The 13402-nt window shown below is 38.7% G+C and overlaps 1 protein-coding gene across 13 annotated transcripts in view; it reads left to right on the top strand.

Annotated features, from left to right (window-relative positions):
* The window catches only part of SCMH1 (Scm polycomb group protein homolog 1), a 170118-nt gene that overhangs the window by 15383 nt on the left and 141333 nt on the right, over positions 1-13402 (top strand). For 8 of the 13 annotated variants that reach the window (XM_040469812.1, XM_040469826.1, XM_040469823.1 and 5 more), the window contains exons 1-2: positions 2843-2928; positions 7860-7940. In XM_040469812.1, coding sequence (XP_040325746.1) covers positions 2910-2928; positions 7860-7940 — 100 coding nt within the window. In that variant the 5' untranslated portion in view covers positions 2843-2909. Of the gene's footprint in view, positions 1-2842; positions 2929-7859; positions 7941-10042; positions 10208-13402 lie in introns of those variants that run through there. The other 5 variants (XM_040469813.1, XM_040469818.1, XM_040469815.1 and 2 more) reach the window with 3 other exon arrangements.

Here is a 13402-nt window from a genome sequence, read left to right as displayed (position 1 = left end):
GAAAATCAGCCAGTGTTGAGAGCCTCTAACCCGAGACAGAAGATTGCACTTATGCCTGGGGCATATAAATAGTCTAGTTTTCCTGGAAAACCCCGAGCCTTAGAGACAAGAAATCGGCTAAGTTACCTTGCTTTGAATCCCAGCTCCACCATTTACTAACTGTGTAATTTTGGGCAAATTGTGAGACATCTCTCTGGATTTTCTCATCAATAAAATGAAGATAATAATACCTACCTTATTGGATTGTGAGAATTGAACAACTTATTGCAAGTAAAGTGCTTACAACATATTAAGTACTTAATATTTAAGTTAATAATGTACGCCTTCTAAACATGGGTGGTCTAATACGATAGCCACATGGTTAGTGGGACTGAAGTACTGAATTGTAAATTTTATTTAACTTTAATTATGTGTAAATTTACAAACTGATTCTCAATACGGTTATTGGGAAATTTTAAAGTATGTTTTGAATATCTTGGGTATGTGAATCTTCTATTTCAACTTTAAATTTTATGAAATTTAAATTCAAATCAAATAATTCTGATGAAAATTTAGCATCTGAATTGAGATAATCTATAATTGTAAATACACACCAGATTTTTAAGACTTAATAGAAGAATATAAAGCATTTTAATTCATTTTTATAATGATTACTGGCTGAAAAAAATTTATGATAATTACTGGCTGAAATGATAATATTTCAGTATACTGGGTTAAATAAAATACATTATTAAAATTATTTCCATCTCTTTTTTTTTCTGTTTTTACTTTTTAAAATGTGACTACTAGAAGCTTAAAATGACATAAATATCTTGAATTATATTTCTTTTGGGTGGCCCTGCTTAAGACCCTGGGTCAGGGGCAGGGCAGTGGAAGAAGCCCTTAGACTGAGGGAGGTGTTTTTCCCAATTACACAAATATCCTTGGAGATTCCAAACACCTTCAGTGAAGCCTCTCTTCCCATCAAATAAGTGCTGCCTTCTACTCTCTTGCCCAAAATCAGTGCCTTTACTGAGCCTGCTGTCACTGATAAGAGGGTTTTGTACTCTTCAGGTATGTCAGGGTGGGAAAAAAAAGTTACAAGTCACCGCTGTGTGTTAGAGTATTGCCCGGGTTTTACACTGATCAGTGATCTTGATGAAATAAATCTCTGGGGCTCTCTGAACTAGTACCACCATATAAGACTGTTCTCTGAAATAAAATCTGCCACTAGTCCTGGCCCAGTGAACCCCAGGGACTCAAAATAAAGAAAAATTAGATTTTAATTAAGGAATGAATTGCTGGGTCAAAAGCTGAGGAAGTTGAGAAAGGCATCTTGTGTCCTAAAAGCTAAATTTCTAAGATTTAAAAAAAAAAACAAAACACTCAAAAAACTAAGCTATCACTAACTTTTATCTCTGAAGTGAAACTGGACATGCATATTTTTCTTCTCATGCCTCTTGGTTCCTGCTGGCTCTGTGGTTCTGTGGAAAGGTTTTCTGACTTGGTAGAGTGAAGAAAGTTCCTAGTAAAAGGAGAATGACTGTTAGTTAGCAAATGGCACCACTCTTCTGCCTTTGCTGTGTAGAATGTTTGTATATATATTCTTTATCATCCCCAAATGTTTTTTTAATGTTTACTTACTTATTTTGAGAGAGAGAGAGTGAGACAGTATGTGCACATGTGAGCACAGGCAGGGGAGGAGCAGAGAGAGGGGGAGAGAGAGAGAGTCCCAAGCAGGCTCCTTGCTGTCAGCACAGAGCACAACACAGGGCTCCATCCCACGAACCATGAGATCTTGACTTGAGCTGAAATCAAGAGTCTAACGCTTAACAGACTGAGCCACCCAGGTGCCCCATCCCCAAATATTTTTTTTTTTAACTTACCATACGCCTTAGCTTAATACTACATCTCAAAGATTATTGCATGCCCTTTCAGTCAAGTTTGCTTTCTAGGGGAAGAGAGCCCTTTCCTGAGATTGCTGTACTGTTTGACTCATATAAGACACATTCCATTGGAAGCCCCTTTGTAGTCTCTGGCCTTACTGATGCAGGGAAGAAAGAGGTAGTCTCGAAGATTCCCAGCCAGAAATGGGTGTTGGGACAGTTGCCTGAGGAGCTCACAGGAAGACAACTGATATCACTTGATAAATTTCCCATATTTCAGTAACATTAGGATTTTCTATGAAGCCATAAAATCAGACGCTTGTAGAGGTGGTTGATGGGGAAACAAGCATGTAGCTTGTTTATGGTAAATATGGGACCTGCCTGGGAATGCAGTGTAGAGTTGTAACCCCCTGGTTTTCTGGTGAAGAATTTGAAGCCCAGTGGAAGTGACTCCTTGGTGACATGGAATGAACCAGGCCAAGTTTGAGTCTAAGTTGCAGCTTTCTTCTTACAGAGAAGCCATAATTGCCCCAGGCTTGTAATTCTGTAAGATTCATACAAGACCCTGGACAATGCCAGGGAGTCATAACTCATTTCTTTTAGGCTAGGAACCTGAGACTTTGGGGGTGGTTATAGAATGGTTTATAGATACCACTCTGTCAGTGAGCCGAAATTATGTGACCTAAGCAGGTGAAGATTTAATTGACTCTCAGGGCTCTATGTCTGAGGAAGGTAGTTTTCTATACAGGACTCTAAAGTATTAGACTCTAATTTTATTAACTTAATTCTAAGTTGATCTTGAGATCTCTGGTACCTGGTAACAGACATTTTTCAAAGACCAGCTTGGGTCGTGTGAACAGTTAAAAAGTGGTAAATGGGTTAATAGTCTCTTACCGGTCCCCAAAGCCATACGAATCTGACCTCAGATTTTAATTTTCCCACCATGAAAGCTTTTATTAAGTGTTTCCTGTCTGCAGATGGTGACGTGCATTCAAATCTTCACTCCAGGAAACCTTGGGGAAATAAGTCATTCTTAGAAGCTTAATGTTCTGCATAGCTACAGGTTTGTTCAATTACACATTAAATCTTTATTTTTAAAAATCATTTTAGTTGGAAATTATTCTAAAATGAATTGTACCCTTTCTTTTTAATTTAGTTTATTGAGCTGAATTTAACCTTTTCTTAATGACTCAGATCTGCGTGTGTGTGTGTGTGTGTGTGTGTGTGTGTGTGTGAAGAATACAGAGTTCCATGGGTTTTTAGTATATTCATAACATTGTTTTTCCCACAAGGCCATTTTTAGTGCATAATTTTTACAAAGTGCAAGGTTTTAGGAATGCATATTGTATAAAAATGCCTAGAGTTAAGTCTGTGGATCACAATCATAAAACCTTTAAAAGCCACTGCACTTAGGTAGCTCCGTCCTGTGCTACCAGTACTTCCTTATGCTTGCGTAGTACTTGACTGTTTGCCAAGCCTCAATACGTATATACGGCCTATGATAAGTAAACCAGGGAAGGGACTGACTTTTTGTTAGTTTTAAATACAACAAGCAAGCATAATGGAACCAAAAAGAGCATGGACTTTCATATTAGACAGTCTTTAATTTTAGCCTTTCCATTTAGTAGCTGTGTGACCTTGGATGTCTTACTTAATCTCGGTTAACTTCAGAACCTCAGTTTGTTTGTTTGGTTTTTGTTTTCGTGTTGTTTTTTTGTTTTATTTTGTTTTTGAGCTAAATGGGAAATACCAGAATTGTTGGGTTATTTAAATCAAGTAATGAAGGTAAAAGTGCCTGCTTGGGGCAGCGTGGATGAACTTCTCAAAACAAAGTGTTGAGTGGAAGGAAGCGGACATGAAAGGGGGCATGGAATATAGTAGTATTCGTATGAAGTTCAAAGCAGGCCAAACTAATCTACAATGACAGAAGTCAAGACAGTTTCCTCTTGGGTGGAGTGGTGACTTGGGAGAGGACACGAAGGACTGCCTCTTTGGGTGCCAGTAACAAGCTCTTTCTTGATTGGGAGACACACTGTAGAAGCTCACTGAGCTTCATACTTAGGATTTATGTACTTTTCAGTATCCATATTATACTTCAATAAAAAGTCATTTTTGAAGTGCTTAGCACAGAGCCCAGCACATAGTTGATTCCCTTCTCCTATTATAGTTCCCTAAGTTAACAATGTGAATGTCTATTTAACAAAATGATCCTAGCCTCTTTTCCTTGTAACCTTTCAGTTTCTTTGTTCTGCCTTGGTTCTCTGTCTCCTGATTCCAGTCTTATCCCTAGACGTGATTAATAAATAAATACGATGGTAATCCCAATGGGTGCAGCTGAAGGAGTTTAGGTCAGTCAGATAAGATGAAATTGAACATCTGACTGTGGTGATTTAGGAGGAAATCAGGAATATGAATTTTTTTAATGTTTATTTATTTATTTTGAGGGAAAGAGAGACAGAGCAAGCAGGGGAGCGACAGAGAGAAAGGAAGAGAGAGAATCCCAAGCAGGCTCCCCCAAAGCGGGGCTCGATCTCATGAACTGTGACATCATGACCTGAGTGGTAATTGAGAGTTGGATGCTTAACTGACTGAGCCACCCAGGCACCTCAGGAATATGAATTTTGATATGTTATTCTCTGATCATTGCTTGATGTTTTGCTTTTTAAATGGAGATTAAACAGGCTTTTTTTTCTGATTTGTATAATATAATTTTGCCTGACATCAGATCAACTTCATTATTGGGTTTTTTTCATAGCAGAACATTGTACAATTATTCTTTTACTTCTGGCACTTTTAATACAAGCCAATTATAGCATAGCAGGCTTTGAAATAGTCATTATCGCACCCTGTACGCCTTGCATATTTTGCTTGGGTACTTATCACTGAAAGAGAACCATACTTATTGTTTTTACCTTACTGTTTTGTACTACAAGTATAGAAATAGGACTTATATATTTGGAAATTTATGCAAGATCCTGTTACAGAAAACTTAGAATTGTTGAAAATTCAATTTAAAAAACACCAAGTTATTTTTTCTAATATAGGCAATGTGTGGGATATAAAATATCTCTGCCCTTAGGGAGGGTAGTAGATTCCTGTAGGAGAGTTTTGTGAGATGGACAGAAAATGAATTTGTCTACATTTGCTTTTGATCTTTTGGATGTCATTGGTTTTGGAGAAAAGGCTTCTGACGGAGATACTAGCAAGACCCTCTAATCCAGAGAGCTGTGGCGATGTTTGTACGGATGCCGATGGAGCTAGAGGCAGGAACCTGATGGACAAAAAGTGAGGGAGGTGGAGAAGGATCCCCTAGTTATCAGATACTTACTTATATCCATTCATTAAAATAGATAATGCCATTCAACCCTCAGAAACCCCTTGGCATAGACACTATAATTTCCACATTAGAGGTGCAGAAATTGTGGCTCAGAGACATGTAGCAACTTGTCCCAAGTTTGCGAAGCTGGTGACAAAGTTGTTATTCAAACCCAAAGCTCATCTGTACCACATGCTATATGTAGATAGTAAGGTTATCCAAAGAGAGGATGTGTTTATCAGAAGATAGCTTGGAAACCTGCAAAATGGGAGGTCATAAAGAAAGTTGATGGCTTGGTTGCATCTAAAATTACCCAGGAAAAGGAATGCTATGACTTAATTTCTTAATTTCTTTTAAGTCTCTGTGAAGCTTTCTGTGTTCCTCTTGTGAGATGGTTGAATGGGACTGTCAAACCTTGATGCAGATCCACCTGTTACCTGTTTCTTTTTTCTTCTTTCTTCCTTCCTCCCCCCGCCCCCCCCCCCCCGTCTTTGTGGTAAAATATATGTAACGTAAAATTTACCGTTGTAACCATTTTAAGGCATTAAGTATATTTACAATGTTGTGTAGCCTTCACTACTATCTGTCTCCAGAACTTTTTGATCATCCCAGGCAGAAACTCTGTACCCATTAAATTGTAACTCTCCATTCCCCCCTCTGCCCTGCCCCTCCTTTTTCTGTTCTATGTTGCATCTCTGTGAATTTGCCTAGTTAACAAGTATAAGTGGAATCATACAGTATTTGTGCTTTTGCAGTTTGGCTTATTTCGCTTAGAATAATGTTTTCAGGATGTGTCTATGTTGTAGCAAGTGTCAGATTTTATTCCTTTTTATGGCTGAGTAATACTCCATTGTGTATTTATTTGTATATTGTGTATTTAAATGTATACATTTATTTATCCATTTATTTACTGATGGATACTTGGATTGTTCCTATCCTTTGGCTATCGTGAATGATATTTCTCTGAACATTAGTGTGCAAGTATTTGTTTTAGTCCCTGCTTTCGGTTCTTTTGGACAATACCCAGGAGTGGGGTTGCAGGATCATATGGTAATTTTATGTTTATCCTTTTCAGATTTTTCACAGCATCTACATCACTTTTCATTCCTAGGAGCAGTTCACAAGGGTTCTAATTTCCCCATATCTTGGCAACACTTGTTATTTTTCTTTTCTTTTCTTCCTTTATGATAACCACCTGAATGGGTGTGAAGTGGTATCTCATTGTGTTGTTGATTCGCATTATTATTAATTAATGATGCTGAGTATCTTTTCAAGTGCTTATTGACGGTCTGTAGAGCTAAATGGAGAAATATCTATTCAAGTCCCTTGCCTGTTTTTTAATTGGGTTGTTTGAGGGCTTTTTGTTGTGGAATTATAGGAGTTCTTTATATACTCTAGATGTTAATCCCTTATTGGATATATAATTTGCCAGTATTTTCTCCCATTCTGTAGGTTGTCTCTCACTCTCACGACAGTATCTTCTGATGTGCAAATGTTTTTCATTTTGATGAAATCTAATTTGTCTGTTTTTCTTTCATTGCCTGTGGTTTATGTATTATATCCAAGAATCATTGTCAAACCCAGAGTCATGATGATTTTCCCTTCTGTTCTAAGAGTTTTAATCTTAGCTCTTGTATTTAGGTCTTTGATGCATTTTGAGTTTATTTTTTTTATACACTATAAGGTATCCAGTTTTCCCAGCATCATTTGTTGAAAAGAATATCCTTTCCCCATTAAATGGTTTTGGCACTTTTCTCAAAAAATCATTTGACCATATATATCAGAGTTTGTTTCTCGGCCCTTTATTCTATTCCATTGATCTGTATGTCTGTCCTTACGCCAATACCACACTGATTACTCTAGCTTTGTAGTAAGTTTTGAAATAAAGAAATGTGAATCTTCCAACTTTATTCTTCATTTTCAAAACTGTTTCAGCTATTTGTGGTCCTTTGAAATTCCATGTGATTTTGAGAGGGATTGCATTTAGTCTGTAAATCACTTTCGGTAGTATTGTCATCTTAACAATGTTAGTCTTTCAATTCATGAAAGAATTCCATTTATTTATTTATTTTTAAATTTCTGTCAGCGATGTTTTATAGTTTCCAGCCTACAATATTTTACTCCTCGTGACCGTTATATTTCTCACAGTAAATTAATAAGTTAGCGTTCTAATTTACCTACTCATCATTGTTTAATGACCTATAGAACTGCCCTCAAGAATCTATTCTGGTTTTTTTTTATTTATTTTTTTTAATTTTTTTTTTCAACGTTTATTTATTTTTGGGACAGAGAGAGACAGAGCATGAACAGGGGAGGGGCAGAGAGAGAGGGAGACACAGAATCGGAAACAGTCTCCAGGCTCTGAGCCATCAGCCCAGAGCCCGATGCGGGGCTCGAACTCACGGACCGCGAGATCGTGACCTGGCTGAAGTCGGACGCTTAACCAACTGCGCCACCCAGGCGCCCCTCGAATCTATTCTGTTTTTAACAGAATCTGTGTTCTGAACCCACAAAACTTAGGGAAGGGTCTTGATAATTGAAAACCTATCCAAATTGCTGTCCTTGGGAAGCCCTGTCTGGTTGTCCAGCCTGTTGGTTTCCTCTGATAAAAATCTAATTTCACTGCATGTCTTCTACAGTAGTTTACATTTCTAATTTTTTCTATCTTCTGCTTCTAGATTTCTCCATCTCACTAAGGAGGAACGGTTTCCTATTTGATATAGCTGATGGTACCATGCAAAAATCAGATCTTCGGAAAGGTCAGAACCTGTATTTATACATAACGGAAATAGTTTCACTCTGTTAGGCTGTATATGAATGTATGTGTCACAAAAAGCAATTAGAGGGAATAAAAGAATCCCACCGTTTCTTGCCAACTTATCCTACGATTTTAATAAGGCTTGTGTGTCATTTATACAACTCTTTATAGTTTGCAAAGTACTCTTCACAGAGTTGTCTTAACACAGCCTTTACAGTAATCTTGTGAAGTAGGTACTGTCGCTATTCCTGTTTTATGGAAACAGTGAGGCATTTGAACAAAGGGACTTATTCAAAATCTTGTTACTATGTGCTGGAAGAGTCAGTCCTAGATCTTTTGCCTTTAAATCTCATTCTTCTCACTACATTACAAGTTCATGATCAGTGTCAGAATTTAGAAGCCATGTAAGTGTGGAAAGTGTATGAACATTGGAAATAATGTATGCAAAAGTCTGTGAAAAAAGTTAGAACCCTTTTATGGATGTAAAATACCATTAACAAGTCAGATCTTGATATTGAATGTCTAACATAATCTTTGAGATGATACCATTGCCTTAGAATGGCAGATGAGGCTCTTTGTTTGCTGTTTGCCTGCTTTTCTGTTCTTATCCCACTTCATCCCTGTAGCCTACCCTACCCTTTTCCGTCTGTAACAAGCTGCTGGCTCTTTTCCAAACACACTGTCCATTTCCATGCCTTAGTACCTTTGTACTATATTCCCTTTGCCTAAAATGCCTATTCATCTTCCTTCTGCCAATCCTAGCTCAACTTCATCTCTGTGAAGCTTTCCTCAATTCCCCAAGCAAAGTTAATCATTCCTTTCTGTTTTCCCAGAGCATTTTGTATATCAAATCTCTATTAGAGCGAAAGTCATGTTGTGTTAGGATTATGTAATTGAATCGCTATCTATCCTACTAATCTGTGAGTTCTTTGTGAGCATAGGCTAGGACTTCTTTGTCTTTGTGTCCTTAACACCCCACATCACTCCTAGGCTTAGGTACATTTTCTTTAAAGAATAGCTCTTCTTAAAGGATCTGTGCATTAGTCTAAGTGGGAGACTGACCACATACAAATACTTACAAGCTTATAAATAAGTATAGTACATACTTGAAGTAGAACAGAGAGATGATCACAGGCAGAATTATTTAGGGAAGGATTCCTCTATATCAGAGATTGACAAACTGTGGCTCATAGGTCCAATCCTGTCTGCTGCCTATTTTTGTAAATAAAGGTTTTTTGGAACATAAGCCTTTCCATTGTTCATTGTTAATGTGTTATCTATGGCTGCTTTCATGCTATAGTGGCAGAGTTGAGAAGCTGCAACAGAAACTGTATGTCCCATAAAACTGAAATTATTTACTCTCTGGCCCTTTACAGAAGAAATTTTCCAAACCCTGCTCTTAGAGATGGATTTTGAATAGAGGTTTGAAAAGAAAAGGAACATAAATTGGTGAAGCATGAGTGTGTATCATAATTTAATGAGAACAGGCTGTAGTTGGGGCACCTGGGTGGCTCAGTCATTTAAGCAACCGACTCTTGATTTCAGCTCAGGGCGTGATCTCACAGTTTCTGAGGTTGACCCCACCCCACCACATCAGGGCTGTGTGCTGAGAGCATGGAGCCTGCTTGGAATTCTTTCTCTCCCTCTCTTTTTGCTTCTCCCCTGCTCGTGCATGCATGCGTGTATGCATGCTCTCTCCTAATCTCTCTCAAAATAAAGAAATAAACATTAAAAAAAAAAAAACCAACAGGCTATAGTAGTAGGTATGCTAAGTGAGAAATTCCTCTTTAATCCAGTTCATCAGGGAGAGCTATGTTGAAGAGATGAAATGTCAAGAATTCTTTGGATTGATTAAGAGGGAACCTAGAAAACCAGTAGAAAGAAATTGCCAAGTAAATGTTCTGCGTCTGTAGTAAGAGGGTTTCATAATTAGTGGCAGGGCAGGAGCTTGCTGATGACACAGAAGAAGGAGGCAACAATGCAGATTAACATTGATGAGTGTCTTCGATGACCAAGTACTGGTCTAAATGCCTTTATGTGTGTCCTGTTTAATTCTTCCAGCACCTATATCAGCTTATTGCTGTAATTGTCTTTATTTTGCAGATGAGGAAACAAAAGTACAGGGGGTTAAGTTACTTGGCCAATGTTATACAGCTAGTAAGTGATAGAACCGAATCTGAATCCAGGCAAGATTGCTGCAGAATCTTCAAAACAGAAGAGAGACATCTAGGGATATTTGGTAAAAAATACCCTTGAGCTTGCAATAAGGTAATTAATTTGAATAATTAGGAGGTATGCTAACCCTTCATGGTAAAGAGAAAATAAACAAACCATAGAGGAGTGATGTCAGAAGGCAGAGTGTCCAATCAGAACAATATACTGTGGATTAGGTCGAATGGGAGAGAACAGGAGCAGATAGATACATTATACAGTGAGACATGTCATATAGCTAGTCATTGAATTTCATCTTGATGAGACCATAAAGCAGTTAACTTTCCCTGCATGCTTGAAAGCTGCCCCCAAGTGCCTAAAGGGCAGGCATACTCAATTGAAGTAGAGATTAGCAGTGATTTTCAAGGAGGTAGGCGACATTTCAACAATTACCCCCCCCCCCCACACACACACACCCAGTACATTTTTAGAGTCCATGGAGGTGTCACATCAAACACATGTCATTCTCTCTTTCTGTCTTGTTCCCCTAAGGGATTTGTTCCTGTCTAACTCCCTACCACTGCTATGATAAACATTTACCCCCCATGGACCACTTCTTTTTAATGTATGTATGTATTAAAGTTATATATATACACTGTGAAAAATTTGGCAACAGAAGTATACCGAATGAAAAGGGAAAGTTTTCCTCCCATTACTCTCTTGCTCTCTTGAGAGACCTCTTTTAAAAGTTCAGCTGTAGATAAAACTCCCATTACTAATGAAAGTATGCTGGGATTCCCTCGTGGTTATTGAGATAGAAAAAATACCGAGAATCACTTTCCTAAGGCCAAGATCCACAGCCAAGAATGGAAGGAACTTCCTGGGAAGATATGGCATCTTCATCAATGGAGGCATAAGCAGAGTTTTGGTAGGGATGTTAAGAAGAAGATTCAGGCACTGGATAGGGTTGGTGGAATTGGAGGCAGGACAGGAGGAGGCATTGAACTAAATGGGTTTTACTATTCCTTCCAAACCTGTAATTCTATAGTATACCATCTGACTGATTACCAAGCACAAAGGAAAAGACTCCAATGTGACTGGCCTGGATGACGTGGATGGAATACAAAGTAATATACGAGAAAATCCAATGTATAAAGTCCCGAATTTATAGAACAAGTTACTTTGCAGTAAAACACTGAGCTTATTTTAATAAAGATTTCTTTTAACTAGCCATCTTGGTGTGCTTAAAGTAGACTTCATTTTTTACAGAAAATTCCATTTACACTAAATTTTCAAGACTGTATTTACTATGTAAAGGAAAAGCGGCACACAGTGTTCATTATTTCAAAGAAAAGAGATATTTTAGGTTATCTGCCTGGTTTTAAGTTGTGGTGGATGTGGAGGAACTAATTGGGCTGTTACCTTGCTGCTGCTACTGCCCGTAGACTTACAATGGCATAAAACTTAAAAGCGACCTTACAGATCATGAGTCAAGTTCAGCCTCTTTATTTTTCAATTGAGGAAAGTAAAAACCAGAGATGATGTGTTACTGACTCAGTCTCATGATAGCCTAGCTGAACTTGACTCTCAAAGATTAGAGATAAGTTATGTAAACTGCCTGCCATGGTGCCAGTATGTGGTAGATGAAGAAGCAGAAAGGAAGGAAGATGATGGTGATATTTCTTGGGCCCCCATATCACACTTCTGTAAGGCTTCAGAGAGAAAGTTGGTATTGTGGAGATACAGCCATAGCTATAGATACAGATACAGATATACAGACACATGTACCATCTATGCTACGAACTTAAAGTTGTACAGTGTTGAGATGATGAAATCGGGAGGTCCATAACCCCTTAAATTGTAGGACCTTAGATTTGGAAAGGCCTTTTAAGGTTACCTAGTCTAATCTCCTTCTTTCTTTTCATGGTGTAATATCTCCACTAAGAGGTTATCTTACCTTTGCTTCCATTCCCTCAATGATGGCAGATTCATACCTTACCTTCCCCAGAATTCACCTGATGGTTGGCTACCTCTGACTGCCAGAAAGTTCTTTCTGGTAATGAGCTGAAGCCTGTCTCCCTGTAGCGTCCACCCACCAGTCCTAGTTCTGTCCCTTGGGGTAACGTTGAACAGGTAGAGCAAATTTCATCTCTCCTCTACATGAGGACATGGCAGGTATTTGCAAACAGCTCTCCTGTTTCCTTTGAGTCTTCTCTTCTCCTAGTTAAACCTCGACAGTTTCTTAAACTTTTAGTATCCTTGTTGCTTTCCTTTGAATAAAGTTGTGTGCCTGTGTCGCATTCAGAGTATAGGATCTAGATGTGAACATAAAACTCTACCTCCAAAGTGTTCTGACTGGCAGAGTAGATCATCCAGGATTGTTACCACCTTCTTTCCGGATATGATGGGAATGACCATGGTGGTAGTGGTGCGTTACTTATTTCATGACCTCAGATCCATTTATGTCTGCCAGGAAGTATGATGTAGCACCACTGGTACCACTAAACTTCTTCCCTGATCGAGAAACATGAGCCAGAAGCTTTGTAGAAAGAATGGACCTCTCTTATGCTCTGGATCACACCTCTGGAAAGGGTACACATTGTACACAGTTGTAGTCTGCTGGGAGTGCCTGCAAGACAGAGGGAGTTACGGCTTCTCTGCATTTTCATTAGCCATTCATTGCCAACTGCTTTGCTTGTTAAAGGAAATACTGATGTTCTCTGGGGTTCTTCTCTCTGTGTGCACGTGCAGAAACATATAATTGCTGCCGAGGGAGTGGGGGCAGGGATGATTGCCAAGGAGAGATCTGTTACATCTTCTTTGTTCACATCTGCTGCATGCACAAGACAGGATTTATTGCTGTCTTTGAAAAAGGGATTGCCTAGTTTGCTTCCCCTTCCCCCTCCTCTGGCAGATCATCCCAGAGGGATATTACCATCTCTTCACACTTATCTCGGAGCAGAGTAAAAGTAAATGAAGGAGAGCTGGAGGCAGAGAATCAGCTAAAAGGCCCTAGGAATAGTTGCTAATAAGAGAGAGTGGCTAATCAATGGTACCTCCCAGCCTAGTCCCTTGTCTGTCTCCTGCCTCCTGTGGGTTGTCCTCCATGACCACAGTGGGGCAGGTGTTCCGCTCCCAGCTTTTCCTTTTTGATCTCTATGCATATCAGCATAGGATTGCAGTTTATTAAAATCACAACTGCCATCTAACACTGAAAGAGTTCTGTCTTGTCTTAATGGGTTTTCAGAAGTACATCTGATGCTTCTTTTTTCTATTTTCCAGTTTCTATTTCTGAGAGAAGCATCCCTCCTT

Source organism: Herpailurus yagouaroundi, unplaced genomic scaffold (genome assembly GCF_014898765.1).
Source record: "Herpailurus yagouaroundi ecotype Mexico unplaced genomic scaffold, PumYag 77, whole genome shotgun sequence".
Taxonomy (NCBI): domain Eukaryota; kingdom Metazoa; phylum Chordata; class Mammalia; order Carnivora; family Felidae; genus Herpailurus; species Herpailurus yagouaroundi.
Note: the sequence above shows the minus strand (reverse complement) of the source record. Positions and strands in the feature narration are given on the sequence as shown.